The 23,368-nt window shown below is 43.3% G+C and overlaps 2 protein-coding genes across 3 annotated transcripts; one reads left to right on the top strand and one right to left on the bottom strand.

Moving 5' to 3' along the window:
- Positions 1-6,633: 6,633 nt before the first annotated feature.
- On the bottom strand, positions 6,634-15,737 carry znf319b (zinc finger protein 319b). Its single transcript, XM_039017365.1, has 2 exons — positions 15,366-15,737; positions 6,634-12,388 (listed from the first exon to the last, which is right to left on the bottom strand). Exon 2 carries the CDS (start codon positions 12,099-12,101, stop codon positions 10,287-10,289), a length of 1,815 nt encoding a protein of 604 aa, XP_038873293.1. The 5' UTR covers positions 12,102-12,388; positions 15,366-15,737; the 3' UTR covers positions 6,634-10,286.
- usb1 (U6 snRNA biogenesis 1) lies at positions 15,096-23,065 on the top strand. 2 transcript variants are annotated; one of them, XM_039017368.1, is made up of 7 exons: positions 15,096-16,435; positions 16,596-16,762; positions 16,877-17,060; positions 17,248-17,301; positions 17,426-17,531; positions 17,756-17,839; positions 22,885-23,065. In XM_039017368.1, exons 1-7 carry the CDS (start codon positions 16,287-16,289, stop codon positions 22,987-22,989), a joined length of 849 nt encoding a protein of 282 aa, XP_038873296.1. In that variant the 5' UTR covers positions 15,096-16,286; the 3' UTR covers positions 22,990-23,065. The 2 variants fall into 2 exon arrangements, with proteins under 2 accessions (XP_038873296.1, XP_038873295.1); XM_039017367.1 differs by having other exon boundaries at positions 16,581-16,762.
- Positions 23,066-23,368: the final 303 nt, after the last annotated feature.

The following is a 23,368-nucleotide window of genomic DNA, read 5'->3' as shown; positions in this document are numbered from 1 at the left end:
AGACCAAGTCCATATTATGGCAAGAACAGCTCAAATAAGCAATGAGAAACGATAACCCATCATTACTTTAAGACATGAAGGTCAGTCATCCTTGAACATTTTAAGAACTTTGAAAGTTTCTTCAAGTGCAGTCGCAAAAACCATCAAGCCCCATGATGAAACTGGCTCTCACGAGGACTGCCACAGGAAAGGAAGACCCGGAGTTATCTCTGCTGTAGCGTATAAATTCATTAGAGTTACCAGCCTCAGAACTTGCAAACCAAAAAAATGCTTCACAGAGTTCAAGTAACAGACACATCTCAACATCAACTGTTCAGAGGAGACTGCAGGAATCAGGCCTTCGTGGTTGAATTGCTGCAAAGAAACCACTACTAAAGGACACCAATAATAAGAAGAGACTTGCTTGGAACAAGAAACACGAGCAATGGACATTAGACCGATGGAAATCTGTCCTTTGGTCTGATGAGTCTGTCACGTTCCTGACCTGTTTTCCTTTGTTTTGTCTTTGTTTAGTTGGTCAGGACGTGAGCTGGGTGGGCATTCTATGTTATGTGTTTCTATGTTGGGTTCATGTTTAATTAGCCTGATATGGTTCTCAATCAGGGGCAGGTGTTTGACGTTTCCTCTGATTGAGAACCATATTAAGGTAGGCTGTTCACACCGTTTGTTTGTGGGTGATTGTGTTCCTGTGTCAGTGTTTGTGCCACACGGGACTGTTTCGTTTGTTAGTTTGTTCCTGTTCGTGCGTTCTTCGTTGTCTGTAAGTTCTCATGTTCAGGTCTGTAAGTTCTCATGTTCAGGTCTGTTTACGTAGTTTGTTATTTTGTAGTTGTTTAAGAGTTTTTCCGTCTTCGTCTTTCTTTAATAAATCAAACATGTATTCTACCCAAGCTGCGTTTTGGTCCGATCCATGCTCCTCCTCAGACGAGGAGGAGAACGAACGATACAGAGTCCAAATGTGAGATTTTGTTCCAACCGCCGTGTCTTTGTGAGATCAGATTAGGGGAACGGATGATCTCGCATTGTGTGGTTCCCACCGTGAAGCATGGAGGAGGAGGTGTGATGGTGTGGGGGTGCTTTGCTGGTGACACTGTCTGTGATTCATTTAGAATTCAAGGCACACTTAACCAGCATAGCTACCACAGCATTCTGCAGTGATACGCCATCCCATCTGGTTTGCGCTTAGTGGGACTGTAATTTGTTTTTCAACAGGACAATGACCCAACACACCTCCAGGCTGTGTAAGGGCTATTTGACCAAGAAGGAGAGTGATGGAGTGCTGTATTGGATGACCTGGCCTCCACAATCACCCGATCTCAACCCAATTGAGATGGTTTGGGATGAGTTGGACCGCAGAGTGAAGGAAAAGCAGCCAACATGTGCTCAGCATATGTGGGAACTCCTTCAAGACTGTTGGAAAAGGGGGCCTCCTGAGTGTCGCAGTGGTCTAAGGCACTGCATCTCAGTTTTAGCTGTGCTACTAGAGATCCTGGTTCAAGTCCAGGCGCTGTCGCAGCCGGCCGGGACCGGGAGACCCATGGGGTGGTGCATAATTGGCCGAGCGTTGTCCGGGTTAGGGGAGGGTTTGGCTGGCAGGGATGCCTTTCTCCCATCGCGCTCTAGCGACTCCTGTGGCCTGTCGGGCGCATGCACGCTAACACGGTCGCCAGGTGTACAATGTTTCCTCCGACAAATTGGTGTGGCTGGCTTCCAGGTTAAGCAGGCATTGTGTAAAGAAGCAGTGCAGCTTGGTTGGGTCGTGTTTCGGAGGACGCACGGCCCTCGATTTTCGCCTCTCCCGAGTCCGTCCGGGAGTTGCAGCGGTAAGACAAGTTATTCTGTCTGATCTATTCATAATTTATACTCTTATGTGTTTATTTTATAATTAAACTGTCTATATAAGGTGAGTGTGTGCATGTTATATTCATTCCACCGCTCTAGGCAACCTATTCATGTACTCAGTGGCGATTTTAGCATGTAAATCTTGGTGGGGCAAAAAAATAAACAAAAAGTGGGATGCATGCCAACAAAGCCACTAAACAACACAACACTAAACAATACATGAATTGCACTATAACGGTGACAAATTGTGCTCACAAACTGTTAAGAGGCAATCAGTAATTTCGATTAAGACATTGATGAGCAAGCTTGGACGGACGTAGTCAATATAACTATTTGTTTAGCACTTTTGAAATGTACAGCGACATAATTCAGAAAATGGGCAGTTCATAAAGTGTTCTCCCGGTACACCAAGTCAGAACCGTAGGATAAATAAAGGAGGCACATAAGCAGACAATGAAAGCTCTTCCAAAATGTGATGATTACATTTCTCTAAAACACGTTATTGGCTACATGTGCACCACCAAGTCAGAACAGTAGGTCAAAATTAAGAGGGGTAAATAGACTAAATTATTAGTTTGAGGCACATGGACTACTAACAGCTTATTACACAACATACACTTACTATTACTTTCTTAGCTACATTATACATATCTCCCTGGCATATTACATCATTTATGCAGCAGCATACAAGACACTTCTGGACTCACCTTGTTGTGCTGTGCTCACTTGAACAGGAAGGTGGCACAGCGGTCCTTCATGGGCAAATTTTGTCATCAAAGTCTGGCATCCTCTGGATTTTTGGTGCTTTCAAGACAACTATGAACTCGGAAAAAAACAAGGTTGAATAATGATGACGTCATTGATCTTCAGGTCGTAGCTCAAGAAAGGGGCCCGAGTTCCCGACTTACAATTCTGAGTTGGATGACCGTTCAAAACGTGTTACCCAGTCGGAGCTTGTTTTTTCCAAAACTCCCAGTTGTCTTGAACTCACTGAAGTCAAGTTTTCGCTGTTTCGAGCTAACAGTTGTTTTGATTGCGGCACAAATCATGCTTCATTGACAGCATGGCCAATGTAGAATGTTTATCATTTCAAACTTGGAAAAGAGACACTTCATCCCAGATTTGGAACCACACAGCCACTCCACTGAATAGCAGGCTAGTGATTGCTTTGCAATGCTTGCAGTTAGCCACTGTCACTGTCACTTCCAAACCACTCATTGTTGAATTTGCGATTTCTAACTTGTTGCTTAATGTTTATGTCCAATGGCCGATGAGCACCTATACCTTTTATCTGTAATTTCTCTTCATTATTTCTCTTCATACAACAAGGATTAAAAAGGATTTGCCAGTAGATTGTTGACTTGATTCATGATGATGACTGCTAGCTAAGATTTTGAAAGTATGATGTTGACATGCTCAGTCCAATCAAAGCTACTGTAGATAATGATATAATGTGATTTGACGTCATTTTATCTATGGCCAATGACCTTGCTTGGGCACTTGTAATGTAACTCTATGGCAGCACCCAAGGGGCTTGAATTTTCGAGGTCTACCCTTAAACTTGGCAGTGACATACTGTCCCCACGAGTGACAGAACACTGAGCTAATCATGGCGCAACTAGAGAACATTACCAACACCTACCCTCCGTATTTTCCGCTGGCTGCCCCACCACCACAGAAAACACTGAGCTAGGCTCAAACACCTGCATTACTCAAGAATGAAGAATATAGAATATATATTTTTTAAATAGCTAAAAATGTGGGGCTCAAAACCCTGAATGACGGGTCGCCACTGCGTGTGCTATAACTACTGGTATGTTGGTTATCACATGGAAAAAGCTATTGTAACAGTGTTACCCACTGTTTATGCTAATCTGGTGATGCAGTTTTTCTGGACAGTGAGTGACTTTGAAATAGGCAAAAGCAAAGGAAATATATTAGCTACAAAACAATGCAGCATGTCAGTAGTCTCCTCAACATCAGATAGAGAACGGTCTGGAATTGACCAATGTGAACTCTTTCTAGACAAAGCCGTTCAATCAAGAGCGTCCTATAGGCAGAGCGCTTTTGACACACCCCCTCCTTTTGACACACCCACTACTCCCGAGACCAGTCCGGGACACAGCTACCTATACCTGTATTCCTTGGGCAGGAGCAAGAAAAGGCAGAAAGCACAAGTGGCCCGTCTGCAATTTGAATTTGATTGGTTGATGGGAAAGAATGGGCGGAGACACAAGGCACCTTTACAGAGAGGAAGAGGGCACACGAGAGGAATAACTCGGCCAGAAATCTGTTTTCATATGGAGGTCAATGTGAGGGTCGAATTTGGTCAACAAAAAATGTAATGGTTTACCTGCTACGTGAGGTGTATTTGAATAGAAGTTTCGTAATGCTTAAGTTGTTACAAATGTACTGATATAAGTAGGACACGTGACATCCCGACAACTATGAGAAAAACCACTATATCGTTGTTGTCTCGAGATATCTATGCATATTCATGACATGGGGCTAGTAGCATAGCATATATCTCCATTGAATACAGACGGTTGACGTCAACACCCCTCATCGAATATTCAAAAAATATTAACGAGATGTATCCACCAATCCAAAGAGAGGAATAGGCAGGAGCATAACAGCCCACCATTCTGCTCTGTGTACAACCAATCCAGTTGTTACATGCTGACTAGACCGGGCACGTGCATGCGTCCATCCACACCAGACGCAATCAGGACACGCAGGTTGAAACATCAAAACGAACACGGAACCAACTATATTAATTTGGGGACAGGTCAAAACACATGAAACATTCAAAGACATTTAACTAGCTTGCGGTTGCTAGCTATTTTTTCTTGGGATATACACATTGGCTTGTTATTTTACCTGAAATGTACAAGGTCCTTTTATGTGGATATTTGTAGAATTTTTACCCATTTTGAGAAACAAAATCGTGTGTTCTCTTCTCCGACAATTAATATACAGATAAAAGGGGAAACCTAGTTAGTTTCCAGTAATCACACCTCCTTCAGTCTTCTTCTGTGGACTTTTTATGGCAGTTGGCAACCAACTTTAAGATGCATTACCACCACCAACTGGACGGGAGTGTGGACTTCAGTTTATCTTTCAATCACACACACGTGGGTATATGCTCCTAAAAACGAATAAGGAGATCTAGTTCTATTTTAGCGCCTGGCCATGCAGACGCTCGTTGACGCCCACGAGCAGTTTGGATGAAATGATTGAATAACATGTACATTTATTTTTTGCAACACTAGCGCACGCAACGAGGATGGTGTAGTCAGCGTGTTAGGGTGGAGACATGAGTATCTCGTCATTATATCCAAATCTCTGACCTTTACCATTTGTGCAGACAGAACCCTAAACAGGAAACTGTGAGGCCAGTTGAAAGACTTCCACGTACCCTACGTGCTGCAATACATCACAGCTAAGGCCTCTCGTAGCCAGCCAGCTGTATTGCGGTGGCTTCTGTACTGCTTATGAATTTGTGATGTGTAATGTGTTATGAAACCCTTATGTGATACCCATCCCATCCATACAGATGGCTCTGAAGACACCAAGAGTTGGAACAAGCTGAAGTCAGCTGCAAGAGCGGGGGTATTGTCGGACGGGGCCACAGTGTCTCCCGACCCCTCCTGTCTCAGCCTCCAGTATTTATGCTGCAATAGTTTATGTGTCGGGGGGCTAGGGTCAGTCTGTTATATCTGGAGTATTTCTGTCTTATCCGGTGTCCTGTGTTAATTTAAGTATGCTCTCTCTAATTCTCTCTCTTTCTTTCTCTCTCTCGGAGGACCTGAGCCCTAGGACCATGCGTCAGGACTACCTGGCCTGATGACTCCTTGCTGTCCCCAGTCCACCTGGTCGTGCTGCTGCTCCAGTTTCAACTGTTCTGCCTGCGGCTATGGAACCCTGACCTAATCACCGGACGTGCTACCTGTCCCAGACCTGCTGTTTTCAACTCTCTAGAGACAGCAAGAGCGGTAGAGTTACTCTGAATGATCAGCTATGAAAAGCCAACTGACATTTACTCCTGTTGCACCCTCTACAACCACTGTGATTATTATTATTTGACCCTGCTGGTCATCTATGAACATCTGAACATCTTGGCCATGTTCTGTTATAATCTCCACCCGGCACAGCCAGAAGAGGACTGGCCACCCCTCATAGCCTGGATCCTCTCTAGGTTTCTTCCTAGGTTCTGGCCTTTCTAAGGAGTTTTTCCCAGCGACTGTGCTTCTACACCTGCATTGCTTGCTGTTTGGGGTTTTAGGCTGGGTTTCTGTACAGCACTTTGTGACGTGATGTAAGAAGGGCTTTATAAATAAATTTGATTGATGATTGAAGAGCGGGACCAGTTTATGCCCGGTGAACCCTCACATGATTCCTAATACTTTATTCAATAATCCAAAGCAGCCCAAAACCAGTCATAAATCCATCACTCTTTTGTAAACTGAGATAAAACCGCATATACATACAGCTGTTTTTTTGTTTAACTTGCAGTATATGGAACATGTTTGTAAAATGGTTGAACAATCATGCATCAAGTCACTATTAACCAGAACATGTGTTATATTTCTGTACTACATTATCAATGGTAAGTGCAGTCTTTCTACCGTGTGGCATAAAGGACAGGTCATAACCTGCATTTAAACAAGCATTATAGACCCTATTACAAATTAGAACATTTTGTGATTTTAGTGAATGTACCTAATCTACATACTTCAAAAAAAATACCGGTCAGTTCCCTCTGCAATTAAACACGCATAACACACCCCCTTTATAAATGAAAAAAGTTTATTTGTTAGTGCTGTGTGTATTGAATGCTACATACAGATATCTTAGCATGAATGTACACATACTGTACGTTATCACGTAATTCTTTTTTTTTTACTACGTCATTCACATACTACAATTTGAAAAAAGCTATAAGAGGAATAAGTACTATCTGAAGCACTAATAGCTGGGACAGATTACAGGAACTAACACAGCAAGCATGCACAGAACAGAGAAAACAGGGTCACCAGGCAGGGGCTAACTGTTGTGCACTACACCAGATCAAAATTCATGTCAATCATATTCCTAATGACCCTTCCATCAATCAAACAAACACCCCCCCTACATCCCAAAGGCCCTGTTAACTCCTTCCAAGAATATAGATATTTATATAGATTTTAAACAATGTTTATATAAATGTGGTATTAATAAACTGAAGAAAAAAAAACCGTATACAGTACTTTTACAAAAATAATAAATTCCTAACTGCTCTTTTATGTTGTCTTAATGCCAGATGAAAGACATGAACACATTTAACAAAAGACAGACAAAGACAAATGACACCAAATGTTAGCCTACATCAGATGCCAATGGAGAAAACAAAACAGAGTACAAGTAACAGAACAACAACATGGAGGCAGTCAGATCTGGAGTAGAATGGGTTTCTAATTAACCCTGACCCCAGATTAAGGCCAAACAGTCTTAACTGAATCTATTTATAAAAAGAACCTTCCTCAAAATGATCATTACCTTCTCCCATCATAAAACACTGTCAATACTGCACTCAAACCACAAATCCACCACCAAATGGGACAAAACATGACCACTTGAAATGCTTCACTTGCAAAACATGTTTTAAAAAACACCTGCACACACCAAAAACCCAAATTGAGATCAATTTGAGCCATACTGAATTCGACTTAAGTCTACTACTTAGACTAGAGGGGAAATCCATAATTTTTGCAATTAAGCTGTAGCAACCCATTTTGGTAAGGATGCTAGCTTTTTTTTTTTTTAAAGGCTATAAAAACCAGAAGTTAGCATGACCTGCACAAATATACTGCAGATAAGTTTCTCTGACATAAATTGGGTTAACTAAAACTACAGACCTGCCCAAATTCTACTCCAAATGTATGTATTATACAATCCACTTCACAGCCAGGATTCCATTTTCACAGACATGATTCAACAATCATTCATCATAAAAACTCAAAAGGAGCACGAGGGGGTCAGAATCCTTGTAGGGCTTACAGACAGAATGTTCTCCTTGGAAACTTGCGACATATCATAACTATGACTTTAAAGAAGAAAAAATACATTTCAGTCCCCATATGATAAAAAAATAGTAACATACAAAACAGCCAATGCAGTTTTAGAAACAGACAGTGGAGCTGGTAAACATACATACTGTACTATATACACACGCAGTAAGAGGAAGCTTGATCAGGTTTTACACGTTTTCAGCATAGAGTCTACACTGATCTCGGTAGGAATATCAACTGTATATTAGTGTGAAATATAGATTTCTATACAATTTCTATATAGCAGTGAGATGAAACTTCAGCTGGTTAATCTCCACACCTTTGGGATTCTGGTGCAGTACAATGGTGTTTTGATACAAACATATACTTCCAAATACACTCACAAGCATATGTAATATTTCACAATAGCACAATAAACCCTCATGTTAAAAAAAAAACTAAAAAAACAAACACACTAATAGTTGTGGAGTTGATACTTATACATAAGACGCTTAAAAATACTAAAGCACAAAGGGTAAACAGGTGTCTGATTTTAGTGTATATACATACACTGCTACTACAGTGATATGAGGTTGTGGAAAAGTAACCAAAACACAATAATCTCGACCCACTACCCACCCAACAAAAACATTTTATATCAGCGTTGATACAGCATAATTGATTCCTAAATTTAAAAAAAGCAAGAGGCCATCAGCAGACTGTAGCAACTGCTGAAACTTAGCAATAATTCAAGTCTATCCTGGGTAAGAGTATGGAACATTGCTGCATGCAGCAACTCTGTAGATGGGTTCTAGAGTGACAACCACTTTTGGCAAGAGAAGAGTTCTGGGTCATGGTGCAACCCTTAACACTTACAGACCTGTCGAGCAGGTTGAGGGGAACTGGTCCACATTCCCTTTCCTATACAAGTCTACAAGGTAACTTATGTACAAATACAAAGCTTTTCATAGACAGAAATGTAGGCTAATGTGGTGATGTACATTTATTTCCTTTTTTCCTTCTTGGGCAGTTGATTCAAGAAGGATAGAGGAGAAGGTAATTGACCTGGGCCCAGTTTCCCAGAAAGCAGTGGAACTTAGGCTTCTGAGTGTTTTAACGATTCATCTTTCCTACAATGGCCGAAGACATAACATGTGTTACGCAAAACACCACACAGAGAGAACTGTTGCTAAGTGCATCGTTGGAGCATGTGTCGATACTGATAGGATCGAAACAGAAGTATTTCACAATACTGACTACGGATGAGCTCCTAGAGAGATATTATTACCTACCGCTGCAAATATTGAGGCGGCTTATTCTAATGCTTATCCAATAAAAATGCCCCCCCCCCCAAAAAAACACTGATTTGGCATATCGCTGCACACGTTAGGCTACACATCATGAAATACAGTATACTGAGACAAATGAGACAGTAGTGTGCAGCTAGCAACATAGAACTGAATTTACTGAACATTAAATGTATTTCAATATGGTTGAAATAGGACTATAGCCTACTGTATGTATATTTGAATGCAGTAATCTCAGTTTTCATTTGAAGCATCTTTTTATACGTTGCTTGTTTGTATCAATTGCAAAGATATTGGCAACTTTGCATTTGTAGTCAACTTTGTTCACAGAGATGGATAAACCATGTGATTCTAAGTTTAGTGGAGATCTTCTGTATATAAAGTGACGCGGGAAGACGAAAAATGCATTTAACGACGCACTTCGCTGTTCTACGAGTGGTCTGAGGAGTTAGATTACGAGCGTTTTCAAGTGCAACGTCAATAACGATGGTTTTGGGAAACAGCTCAGAGATTGAACGATGCTCCTACAAAAGGTTCTAACGATTAACTTAGCCTTAAGATGCTTTTCGGAAACTGGGCCCTGGACTAGAACATCCACCCTAGGGTTTGAAGTGAAAGACATATCCTTGATGGTTTCTTCGCCTCTGTCCTTCAGATGGTAGCCCTAAAGCAGTGACACTTGGCAGTACAATGACAAGCTGTGACTTCCATTTTTATAAGACAATGATAATTTGTATGGGATTTTGGGGGTAGGGGGGACTGATAACAGTTTCAGATGGGAAGTGAGGTTAGGGATTCTATATGCTGGGGGCAAATTAGAGCTAGCCAGGGACATTTGCTATGAACTGGAAAATAAGGGAGGGGCGTGACTATATGCAAGTTGGCACAGAGTAACCTACCATCGGGTAACCCCCTCCTTCAGATGTGTGCTGGACTGTGTGCTCCTGCAAGGCTCCCAGGTCTCCAAAGCATTTGAACTGGGCATCTCTGGAAAGCACCAGAGTGTGCACTCCAGAGATGCCCAGTTCAAGTGTGTTAAGCTGGGTGCTGCAAATTAATGGTAGACAGGGACGTTTGCTATGAACTTGTACAGAATGGAGGGGCATAACTATATGCAAGGTGGCACAGGGTAACCCCCTCCTTCAGCTGTGTGCTGGACTGTGTGCTCCTGCAAAGCTCCCAGGTCTCCAAAGCGCTCTCCACACCAAACACACTTGAACTGGGCATCTCTGGAATGCACACTCTGATGCTTGGCCAGGTGCTCCCGTTGCTTGAAGCCTTTGTCACAGCTAGCACACTTGTAGGGCTTCTCCCCGGTGTGGACGCGCCTGTGCCGATTCAGGTCAGACGAGTACTTGAAGCGCTTCTCGCAGTCGGGGCACTTGAGGGGCTTCTCTCGGGACGGGTCGCAGCGGTGCTGCACAAACTCTGAGGATGACAGGAAGCGGCGGTCACAAAGGGAGCACTTCAGGGGCTTCTCTTGACAGTGCGAGTTCTGATGTCGCTGCAGTGTCGAACTCTTTTTGTATCCCTTGCCGCACACGTCACATTTGTAGGGCTTGTCTGTGTCCCTAGATGAAGCGGACGACTCACCGCACTTGTGGCGCAGCAGCTCTCCTGACTGACTGAATTCCTTCTGGCAGGACGCGCACTTGAACAGGTTCTCCATGCCATGGACGTGCTGGTGGTACAGCAGATGGGATGGCTGCAGGAAGCCTTTGTCGCAAAGGTTGCATTTGAAAGGGCGGTCAGAAGGGTTTTTGTGTGTGCGCCTGTGGCGCACCAGGGCATACTGCTGTTTGAAACTCATCTGGCACTCCTCACAGTGGAAGGGACGCTCCTCAGAGTGAGTGCGCTCATGCTGCCGCAGGTCTGATGGACGCTTGAAGCCCTTTCCACAGGTGGCACAGCGGAAGGGGCGTGCCCCTTGTGGGTGGCATGGATGATGCAGCAGTTCAGAAGACTCCTTGAAGTGCAGTTCACACAGGTTGCACTTGAACAGGTGCTCTCCGGAATGGGCGTACATGTGGCGCACCAGGTGGGAGCGGTGCTTGAAGCTCTTGTCACACACAGCACACTTGTATGGGCGCTCAGAGCTGTGGGTGCGCTGGTGATGGGCCAGGTGAGAGGACTGGCTGAAGCTCTTGTCACACGTGTCACACTTGAAGGGCTTCTCTCCGGTGTGCACACGCTCGTGGCGGGCCAGCTCTGACAGGTGCCTGAAGCCCTTCTGGCAGACAGAGCACTTGTAGGGCCTGTCACGGGCCGATGGAAATGTAATTGAGGAAGAGGACCCCACTGTCGCACTCCCACTGGAGGAGGCTCCATCAGCAGACGGCTGCTGAGGGTTGGTGGCAGAGGAGCTGGGCGTGGTGTTTCCAGAGGAGCCCGGTCGGTAGGTCTTCTCACAAATGGAGCACTTCATGGGGTTGGTGCTGTTGTGTGAGGTGTGGTGCTGTGCCAGCGAAGTGAGGAGGGAGAAGCCCATCTTACACACACCACACACAAAGGGCTTCTGTTCTACCTGCACACACTGGTGCTCCAGCAGATCAGTGGCCTGGTGGAAGATCTTCATGCACTGGGTGCATTGGAAGGAGCGGTCCTGGCTCACCATACACTGGTGCTCATGTGGGTTGGCCAGGTGGGAGATGTCGTGGCCGCATGCCCCACACTTGTGGCCGCCCTCGCCCCCTACCTGCAGAGAAGGCTGCTGTACCTGGGCAGGGTGCTGCTGCTGCTGCTGCCCATGCTGCTGGCTGTGCTGCTGGCCATGCTGGTGCTGCTGCTGCGACTGCTGCAGAGCAGGGTCAGGCTGCAGGACGATACCGTAGACGGCACAGCCCAACGCGTTCTCCGCCCCTGGTGGTATGGTGTGCACCACCGGAGGAGGAGCAACAGCGTGCTGCTGCCACGCCTCGGACATCCTGGCTCTCGTGTAGGGATTCAGTTTTATATTGTACTGGGTCTTTTTATGAAGAAAAATCAAAGGTACATTGATCGGTGGATGGGGTGGAAAATCTCAGTAACTTAGTCTGCCATGTCAGTGACGAATATAAGCACGTAGAAAATATGACACAGGGCTTGTTTCTAGGATGCAATAGATTGTGTCTGAAAATAATGTGCAGAGGAATAACACCTGCTGCAAAGACATTTAAATTTAGAAAAAATAAAATACACCGTCTCCACGCGTCTTCAGTCCTCTTCTGATAACTGCAGAAAAAGGAAACAATTATTATTCAACTATTCATTACTACAGTGTGATGTATGGCTTCCTAGAAGATGTGCAAAATCTCAGTTTCACAGAGACTTCCCCTGAGACAACAGAATAATTATCAGAGCCCAAAAGTATAGACTTCAGAGGAAGCAGGTCAGAAGACAACACTGCTACGACTATATGGGCAATTCCACGTAACAGAGTGAGGCTGGCACTCACTTTTTCACTTTAAAATGTATGCCAAGCAACAAAAAAAAAATATTGCAAAGTTGAACAAACAGACTCCCGAGTGACGCAGTGGTCTAAGAAACTGCATCGTAGTGCTAGAGACGTCACTACAGGCCCGGGTTCGTCCCTGGGCTGTATCACAACCGGCCGTGATCATGAGTCCCATAGGGCGGTGCACAATTGGCCCAGCATCGTCCGAGCTAGGGGAGGGTTTGGCCGTCATTGTAAATAAGAATTTGTTCTTAACTGACTTGCCTAGTTAAATATGTAGAAGTCTACTTTTAACAATTGCCACTGAAAATGTGACTAAAACACATTTACTTGAGGAACAGTGCACACAATACCCCACAAAAATGTTTTGCAAAAAAACTGAAATAGCTTGTTTAAATAATTATTCAGACATTTTGCTAAGATAATAAAAATGGAGCTCTGATGCATCCTGTTTCCATTGATCATCCTTGAGATGTTTGTACAACTTGATTGGAGTCCATCTGAGGTAAATTCAATTGATTGGACATGATTTGGAAAGGCACAGACCTGTCTATATAAAGGTCCCAGGGTTAACAGTGCATGTCAGAGCAAAAACCAAGCCATGCGGTTGAAGGAATTGTCTGTACAGCTCCGAGACAGGATTCTGTCGAGGAACAGACCTGGGGAAAGGTACCAAAAAAAGTGTAGCATTGAAAGAACACACTGGCCTCCATCATTCTAAAATGGAACAAATATGGAACCACCAAGACTCTTCCAAGAGCTGGTCGCCACCGGGCAAACTGAGCAATCGGGGGAGTAGAGCCTTGGTCAGGGAGGTGACCAAGAACCCGATGGTCCCTCTGGCAGAGCTCCAGAGTTCCTCTGTGGAGATGGGAGAACCTTCCAGAAGGACAACCATCTCTGCAGCACTCCACCAATCAGGCCTGTATGGAGTGGCCAGACGGAAGCCACTCCTCAGTAAAAGGCACATGACAGCCCGCTTGGAGTTTGCCAAAAGGCACCTAAAGGACTTAGACCATGAGAAACAAGATTCTCTGGTCTGATTAAACCAAGATTGAACTCTTTGGCCTGAAAGCCAAGCGTCACGTCTGGAGGAAACCTGGCACCATCCATATGGGAAAGGTGAACAGAGCAAAGCACAGAGAGATCTTTGACGAAAACCTGCTCTAGAGCACTCAGGACCTCAGAATGGTGTGAAGGTTCACCTGCCAACAAGACAAAGACCCTAAGCACACAGCCAAGACAATGTAGGAGTGCCTTCGGAACAAATATCTGAATGTCTTTGAGTGGCCCAGCCAGAGCCCGCACTTGAAGCCTCTGGAGACACCTGAAAATAGATGTGCAGCGACGCTCCCCATCCAACCTGACAGAATTTGAGAGGATCTGCAGAGAAGAATGGGAGAAAGTCCACAAATACAGTTGTGCCAAGCTTGTACCCAAGAAGACTTGAGGCTGTAATCGCTGCCAAAGGTGTTTCAACAAAGTACTGAGTAAAGGGTCTGAATACTTATGTAAATGTGATTACCCTTTTCAATTTGTAATACATTTGCAAAAATGTCTAAAAAACTGTTTTTGTTATGTCATTATGGGGTATTGTGTGTAGATTGATTAGGAAAAAACAATTTAATCAATTTTAGAATAAGGCTGTAACGGAACAAAATGTGGAAAAAGTCAAGGGGTCTGAATACTTTTCGAATGCAACTGTATGTAGGTTTTTGGTAACAGAATGAATAGACACTAGGCAATATTTAAGGTAAATAATTTGTGTCAAACTAAATGTTAATATTAATTGGCATGGGCCTTTACTTGAACATTAATGTGTTGTATTTCTAATCCTTTTTAAGACTTTTTCCTAGTAGATGTTTTTTAAGACCCCTTTTCTATCTGTGTGACCAAAGCTTTTGCTTATTCCTAACTATATTTTTAGGATGGAAAATGGTTGAAAAACGTATCTATGCCTCCATTTCCCCAAAACATACTCTTAGCTTTCGTTTAACACCAAATTTGATATGCTCCTATAAACTTCACATGTTGGTGCTCATGGGTTTTACACGGAAATTACCCTATCCATCCATCAGATTAAAGCTCTAGAGTCTAGAGGGATAGGCTACATCAGTCCCGTTTACCTGCCTAATGATCCATCACTACAAACACACTAAAAGATATCCAAACAAATGCCCTCGTTTCAGACGTATTATAAGGAGGCAGACAATATCTAAACTGGTGCGTCCGAGTACCAGTCTATTTTTTCAACATTCTATTTGGTCAGCAGAACGCCACTACCCTTTTCAGAATGTGTCAATCATATTGGTTTGGGGTGATCAACGATCTGTCTGTGTTGGCAGGCTTTCGGTGACGACTATTTGACCCATCCGTTTCTCTGCCATCCCATTTGAAGAAATCCTTCACCCCCATCCCCCCATGATTACAGTATTGGTTGTATGCAAATCCAAATCATCCACAGCGTGAACACAATCAATACGCATCCATTGGGGGTGTTCGCGCAGTAACGCAAACCTAGCTAACTACGCCATTTGCCACAAAAGGGAGAAAAGTATACGGCCCATCATTTTTACAGTGGCGGGCGACAGTCTGTCTCAGATTGCAGCAGCATAAATCTGTATGGCGAGGTAGCTAGTCAGCATTTGCTAATGCTGGGCTAGGAAAATATTTGGCTATTGACGTCGTTAGCTAACTGATCTACAGAAGCAGGACACTTGTGACATATTGAGGACAGTATTACTGGTAACATACCTTTAACGTTTCACTGAAAGTTCTTTGTAGCGTCTGACAATTTTGCCAGAAATGACAAATTATTCGTAGGCCGTACAATATATTCCTTCATCTCCGCAGCCTCGTTCTGTCGAAGCTCTGGCGCGGCGGGTTTTCCACAAGATCCACACCAGGGCCAACGAATTCAGAGCTTTTGTGTCGTTCGAAATGACCGCACTACATTTCTAATATTCTATTTAGCCCAGAGGGGTAACTTAGTTAACACCCTGTCAATGTGTGATAGCTAGGCCAAGGCCATTCTCCTACCGTTTAAAAAGGCGAGAATATTTGGAATAAAACGTTAGCTAGCTAACTGGCTAGCCTCAGAGATCCTGCCCAGGCACGGGAACATGAATGATCCAAGTTTTAATTGGCATGCTCACAACATATACCCGGAACCTGCAACGAATAGCGTTTATCTTTCGTCATTGAGTATAACTATGCATTACAGTAATACACTTGTGAATTTTCACAAATAATGTTATTTGATTTTAAGTAAGGGTGTGTGGCTGCCTTGCTATGCTATCTAGAAGATCATGCTGCTATAAAGGGAGGATGTTTCAAATAATCACTTCTGACAAACAATCACATTGAATTTGAAATACTCCACATAAGTAGCTAGTTAAATGATACTAACATTAAGTAAATTATGATTAAATATAGGCTACTGTCAAAATTACTTCTGTACGATATGTCACTGAATATGGAACCTATTTGAACGTTCTTGTTTCAGGGGGACATAAATTACCCACAACAACTTTGTTTTTATCGGAAGAATATCGCAAGCCATTCGTTAGTCAACGTTTCTGTAACTTCACTGTGCACATTTCTTTTTAAAATGTATTTTAGACACGAATCAAGAAACTTGATATAAAGATTGATGTATGAGCTTTAGTTAGAAGAATGTTAGTCAGTTATAGTAGCAGCTCTGAAGAGGAGACAGAACATTTACGATTAGGAGGGGATGTAACAAAAAGGAAGCAACGTTGGCACAAAGATGACAACTCATTGAGGAAGAAGCGCAAATCAGAAGAGCACACCCTCAATGCAAGGTAACTTCCTTTCCCACATATTGTTTCAACTGTTCTCTATCGTCAGCTAGATAGCCTATGACATCTCCCAAACGAGTATGTCTCATTGTTATAAGTTGATTTGTTCCTTGATTGATATCTTTAATCACAATCACATCTCTGTAAGTGTATCTGTGCATAGGGAGGAAGACGACTCCAAGTCAAGACTGCCTGTTCCTGGCAGTGTGCTGGACATGTTCACAGAGGAAGATGAGGACCCACTGACTGACGACAGCATGCAACATGGTGGACGGATTCGCTCCTTCAAACACGAGAGAGGAAACTGGGCCACTTACGTGTACTTTCCATGTAAATGCCTTATCTTCAGAGCTGCATACACTCACATACACAATGTTTTTGTCTTGAAGGATTGCTTGCTGTCGGTTTTAACATCCTGCCGCTTCTTCTTATTTCCCTCCTTAGACATCCCAGAGGAAGGGTTCTTGGAGCTGCTTGATGAGATGACTGAAGTAGCAGCATCCCATAGCTTCTCTCTCACTCATACAGATGAGTTTCACCTCAGTTTATCTAAGACAGTGGTTCTGAGGCATCACTGGATCCAGCCTTTCATACAGTCCCTCAGAACAGGCTTGACACATAGCAGGAGGTCTGCTATTCTTCTTAGTACACCCAACTATTATGTTTAGTCCCTTTGTTTATGTGGAAGTGGAGTTACTATTCTCCGTTGTTATATTTTGGTTAGAGGATGCATGTCACCAGAAGTACGCAGGCAGAAAACTAATACTATGCTAAATAGCCTGGATGAGGTAAAATGATTGTGATCTTGTTTATAGGTTCATTTGTTCAGCTGAGAAGCTGAAGGTCTACTCTAATGATGAGAGAACCAGGTACAGTAGGATCTCTTATCACGATCATTGACAGCATGAGTGAAGAAGTGCATTCTAAAGTGGTTAGACTTATGGTTTATTTTGCAGCTAGTCTTATGGTCTAGTCTTCTGCTCTCCCCGACAGGACGTTCCTGGCTATGGAAGTCTCCACAGGACAGGCTCAGCTACTAGAGCTTGTGAAAGCAGTGGACAGCACTATGGAGGAGTTCAACCTTGACACTTTTTACAAGGTCTGAACACAAAACAATTTAGCGTATTAAAAATACACTATCAATTTCCAACCCATTACTGTTCTATATCTCTCAAATATCTGTTAGGTGCATTGACATAGGATTTGGTCACTGCAGGAGCATGTTTCAGACACTAGTGGCACTGTTGAGCAAGGAATTGATAAACAAATAAACAGTATTGCATAAGATGAAGAGTGAATACTGAACTTTCACTTTTCTTCTAGAATCCTTCCTTCCATATAAGTCTGGCCTGGTGTGCTGGTGACTGCACTGAACACATTCGCAAAGAGTGTCTGCAGGAGTTGCAGGTATGACCTCTTCCTATATGTTTATTCTGTCCGAGTATCTGTTTAATTTGGTAATCTCATCAATTAATAACATCTATGGCTGTTTCCTCCACCTGTGGTTTTGAGAGGACTTGATAGATGCAAACCATAGGCTAACTTCGTTTAGTTTCTGCCATGTTGATCTCATCGGCTATCTAATCCTATCAGGGGAATGAAACAGCCCCAGTGTCTCACTCAGAGCCTAAAGCCTGGCCTGCATTCAGTACGAAAAAACGTAATGCAACATTAAATTAAACTGTGCTGTTCTGATTGACAATTTGAAAAACGTAGAGGAGTTGGGTTGTGGGTTCAAAATACACCGCTGCCCTTTAAATACAGCTCCAATCCAGATGTGTTGGTCATTACTGAGACATGGTTAAGAAAGAGTGTTTTGAACACTGATGTTAACCTTTCTGGTTACAACCTTTTTCGGCGAGACAGATCTTCATTATTTGTGACAGATTATTATTATTTGACCATGCTGAGCATTTATGAACATTTGAACATCTTGGCCATGTTCTGTTATCTCCACCCGGGAAACAGCCAGAAGAGGACTGGCCACCCCTCATAGCCTGGTTCCGCTCTAGGTTTCTTCCTAGGTTTTGGCCTTTCTAGGGAGTTTTTCCTAGCCACCGTGCTTCTACACCTGCATTGCTTGCTGTTTGGGGTTTTAGGCTGGGTTTCTGTACAGCACTTTGAGATATCCGCTGATGTAAGAAGGGCTATATACATTTGATTTGATCTTCCAAAGGTGGTGGAGTGGCAATCTTTACCAAGGATCACCTTAAGTGCTCGGTTGTCTCCACCAAGTCTGTCCCCAAACAATTTTGATTTGCTGGTTTTAAGCATTTCACTTTCAAATAGCTCTTTGTTGACTGTTGCTGGGTGTTATCGTCCACCATCAGCACCGGCCTGTACCCTAAATGCCCGTAGCTCTCTCCTGGCCCCTTACACTAAGTCTGAATTTGTCATGCTAGGTGACCTAAACTGGGACAGGCTTAAACCACCTGACCAAGTCCTAAAGCAATGGGACTCCGTAAATCTTTCTCAGACTATTACCAATCCCACAAGGTATGCCTCCAAACACCCAGAAAAGTCTACTCTCCTTGATGTTATCCTCACAAATAATCCTGATAGGAATCAGTCTGGTGTTTTCTGTAATGACCTTAGTGATCACTGTTTTCCAGCCTGTGTTCGTAATGGCTGCTCAGTGAAATGACCTGTCCTGATTTGCTAAAAAACTTGAATGAGCAAGCCTTCCTTCATTACCTGGCCTCTAAATTGGTATAGAATCAGCTTGATCCCCTCTATGGAAGACACTTGGACTTTCTTTTTTGATATTTCAGTGGTATTGTTAACAAACATGCCCCCATAAAGAAAATGAGAATTAAAAACAGGTTCGGTCCCTCATTCGACCGTGATCTGGTAGATTTACTCCACCTCAAGAATTCCATTTGGCGAAAGGCTCGGCACACGCATACTCAGGCTGACTGGCTCTCGTTCAGGCAAATGAGAAATAAGTGCACTCGGGCTATCCGGAAGGCCAAAGTTAGTTACTTTAAGGAGCAGTTCTCTCTCTATGGGTCTAACCCCAAGAAGTTCTGGAAAACGGCCATGGCTCCTTGCCCGTCCAACATTTCCTCATCTCCCACCCCTTCTAATGCGACTAGGCCGATGCTCCTCCCTCTTTTTCCCCTGCTACAAAGTTTCTCCTTGCAGGCGGTCACTGAGTCCGAGGTGCTAAAGGAGCTCCTTAAACTTGACCCCCAAAAAACATCTGGTTCAGATGGTTTAGACCCTTTCTTCTTCAAGGTTGCTGCCCCTATCATCGCCAAGCCTATCTCTGACCTTTTTAACCTGCCTCTCCTCTCTGGGGAGGTTCCTATTGCTTGGAAGGCAGCCACAGTGTGTCTTTCATTTAAAGGATCAGCTTGATCTACCCCTAACTGTTATAGGCCAATTTCTATTTTGCCCTGTTTATCAAAAGTGTTAGGAAAAACTTGTCAATAATCAACTGACTGGCTTTCTTGATGTCTTTTGTATTCTCTCTGGTATGCAATCTGGTTTCTGCTCAGGTTATGGATGTGTCACTGCAACCTTAGAGGTCCTAAAATATGTCACCATTGCCCTTGATTCTAAGCAATGTTGTGCTGCTATTTTTATTGACTTGGCCCACGCTTTTGATACGGTAGACCATTCCATTCTTGTGAGCCAACTAAGGAGTATTGGTGTCTGAGGGGCCTTTGGCCTGGTTTGCTAACTACCTCTCTCAAAGAATGCAGCGTATAAAGTCAGAAGATCTGCTGTCTCAGCCACTGCCTGTCACCGAGGGAGTACCCCAAGGCTCGATCCTAGGCCCCATGCTCTTCTCAATTTACAACAACAACATCGCTCAGGCAGTAGGAAGCTCTCCCATCCATGCACAGTGCCTTGCAAAAGTATTCATCCCCCTTGGTGTTTTTCCTATTTTGTTGCATTACAACCTGTAATTTAAATATATTTTTATTTGGATTTCATATAATGGACATACACAAAATAGTCCAAATTGGTGAAGTGAAAAAAATGATGTTTTAAAAAATTCTGGAGGGGGAAAAAATGGGAAAGTGATGCGTGCATATGTATTCACCCACTTTGCTATGAAGCCCCTAAATAAGATATGGTGCAACCAGTTACCTTCAGAAGTCATATAATTAGTTAAATAAAGTCCACCTGTGTGCAATCTAAGTGTTACATGATCTGTCACATGATCTCAGTGTATATATACACCTGTTCTGAAAGGCCCCAGAGTCTGCAACACCATTAAGCAAGGGGCACCATGAAGACCAAGGAGCTCTCCAAACAGGTCAGGGACAAAGTTGTGGAGAAGTCCAGATCAGGGTTGGGTTCTAAAAAATATCAGAAACTTTGAACATCCCACGGAGCACCATTAAGTCCATTATTAAAAAATGGAAATAATATGGCACCACAACAAACCTGACAAGAGAGGGACGCCCACCCAAACTCACGGACCAGGCAAGGATGGCATTAATCAGAGAGGACACAAAGAGACCAAAGATAACCCTGAAGGAGCTGCAAAGCTCCACAGCGGAGATTGGAGTATCTGTCCATAGGACCACTTTAAGCCGTACACTCCACAGAGCTGGGCTTTACGGAAGAGAGAAAGTGGTAGGCATGTGTAAATCAAATGAAACAAACCCCCAAAACATCTATTTTAATTCCAGGTTGTAAGGCAACACAATAGGAAAAATGCCAAGGGGGATGAATACTTTCGCAAGCCACTGTATATGCAGATGATAGTCTTATACTCAGCTGGCCCCACCCCAGATTGTGTTAAATCCCCTACAAATTTTTCTTAATGTCCAACAAGCTTTCTCTGCCCATATCCTTGTTCTGAACACCTCCAAAATAAAGGTGTGATTACTACCGCTGAGGGTTTAAAGCTTGAGGTAGTCACCTCATACAAGTACTTGGGAGAATGGCTAGATGGTACACTGTCCTTCTCACAGCACATATCAAAGCTGCAGGCTAAGGTTAAATCTAGACTTGGTTTCTTCTATTGTAATCGCTCCTCTTTCATCCGAGCTGCCAAGCTAACCCTGATTCAGATGACCATCCTACCCATGCTAGATTACGGAGACGTAATTTATAGATTGGCAGGTAAGGGTGCTCTCGAGCGGCTAGATGTTCTTTACCATTCGGCCATCAGATTTGCCACCAATGCTCCTTTATAGGACACATCACTGCACTATATACTACTCTGTAAATGTTCCGTCTCTGTATATCCGTCGCAAGACCCACTTGTTGATGCTTATTTATAAAACCCTCATAAGCCTCGCTCCCCCCTATCTGAGATACTTACTGCAGCTCTCATCCTCCACATACAACACCCATTCTGCCAGTCACATTCTGTTAAAGGTCCCCAAAGCACACAAATCCCTGGGTCGCTCCTCTTTTCAGCTCGCTGCAGCTAGCGACTGGAACGAGCTGCATAAAACACTCAATGGGCAGTTTTTTATCTCCATCCCTTCATTCAAAGACTCAATCATGGACACTTACTGAAAGTTGTTGCTGCTTCGCTTGATGTATTGTTTTTGTGCCATTGTCTTTGCCCAATAATGTTTGTACCATCTTTTGTGTTGCTACCATGTGCTGCTGCCATGCTATGTTGTCATCTTACACGGAACCCAAATCGGCTGCGCGCGTGCGCTATTGTGCATACATTTATTTTATCCCCTACACCAAACGCGACCACGACATGCAGGTTAAAATATCAAAACAAACTCTGAACCAATGACATTAATTTGGGGACAGGTCGAAAAGCATTAAACGTGTATGGCAATTTAGCTAGTTAGCTTGCACTTGCTAGCTAATTTGTCCTATTTAGCTAGCTTGCTGTTGCTAGCTAATTTGTCCTGGGATGTAAACATTGAGTTGTGCATTTCAGGTAAAATAACAAGGTCCTCTACTCCGACAATTAATCCACACATAAAACGGCCAACCGAATCGTTTCTAGTCATCTCTCCTCCTTCCAGGCTTTTTCATCTTTGAATTTATATGATCGCATCTAAACTTTCATAATATTACCACGACGACCGGCAAAACAATTCGTCTTTCAATCACCCACTTGGGTATAACCAATGAGGAGATGGGTGAGGCAGGACTTTCAGCGCGATCTGTCAGAAATTGAAAGGAGCTCTATTTTAGTCCTTGGCATTGCAGACTCTCAAGCAGTGTGGGTGCAATAATTGAATAACATGGATTTCAAAATTTATTTTGCGACGTCTGGTCAGCATGTTAAGTCTCTCTTTTTATGTGGTGTCTTGTCCTATATTTTATTTTTAATCCCAGCCGTCGTATGTAAGAATCTGTTAAATACATCACTCATTGCTTCAAGCCACACCCACCAAACGTAGTCTAAGAATGTTGAACGTTTTGGGGAAATGTGTCGTTCAGTACAAGCTGTTACGCCACGTAGTAAACGCTCAATATAACTGAATGCACCCCTTGTGTGTTCTCTCGCCCATCAGGGTCTGGTTGACTCCCATGAGGATGGACCCTTCCTCTTGAGACTGGACTGTCAAGAGCTGCGCTGTAAGGCTGGGAACAAGACCTTTTCCATTCCACTACACTGACGAAACCAGTTCTCATTCAGTCTGATCAACTGTAATGTTAGGATACCTCAACAGTAAAATGTGACAATCAAAAGTACATATTTTTTTTAAATGAGTGAAAGGTTATTTGATTCAATCTAGAAAACGGCAGTGATGCGATATTTGTCAAGCAACTTCCTTTGAAGATTGCGCACATCTTCATACGTGAGGCTTGTTTTGATAACGTGTTCAAGCATTACTGCTACAGTTCCTGTATGACAAGACACTGACCCGAGATTAAGAGTATTTCAAATTATCTTATTGACCAAGGTAAAATGTGACCTATGAAACAGTTGTCAACTAAAGCTTTAATCTGTTCCATTAATCTTTATAGCCCTTAATCCATTCTTTAAAAAGAGCT

Source organism: Salvelinus namaycush, chromosome 21 (genome assembly GCF_016432855.1).
Source record: "Salvelinus namaycush isolate Seneca chromosome 21, SaNama_1.0, whole genome shotgun sequence".
Taxonomy (NCBI): domain Eukaryota; kingdom Metazoa; phylum Chordata; class Actinopteri; order Salmoniformes; family Salmonidae; genus Salvelinus; species Salvelinus namaycush.
The sequence above is the reverse complement of the archived record's forward strand: the minus strand, read 5'-3'. Positions and strand labels throughout refer to the sequence as shown.

Bases quoted from the DNA above. Each gene is read 5' to 3' on its own strand.
- znf319b (XM_039017365.1), bottom strand. From the start codon at position 12,101: ATGTCCGAGGCGTGGCAGCAGCACGCTGTTGCTCCTCCTCCGGTGGTG.
- usb1 (XM_039017367.1), top strand. From the start codon at position 16,287: ATGTTAGTCAGTTATAGTAGCAGCTCTGAAGAGGAGACAGAACATTTA. The intron at 16,436-16,580 runs GTAACTTCCTTT...CATCTCTGTAAG, and splicing joins GAGCACACCCTCAATGCAAG to TGTATCTGTGCATAGGGAGG. The intron at 17,532-17,755 runs GTCTGAACACAA...CTTTTCTTCTAG, and splicing joins ACCTTGACACTTTTTACAAG to AATCCTTCCTTCCATATAAG.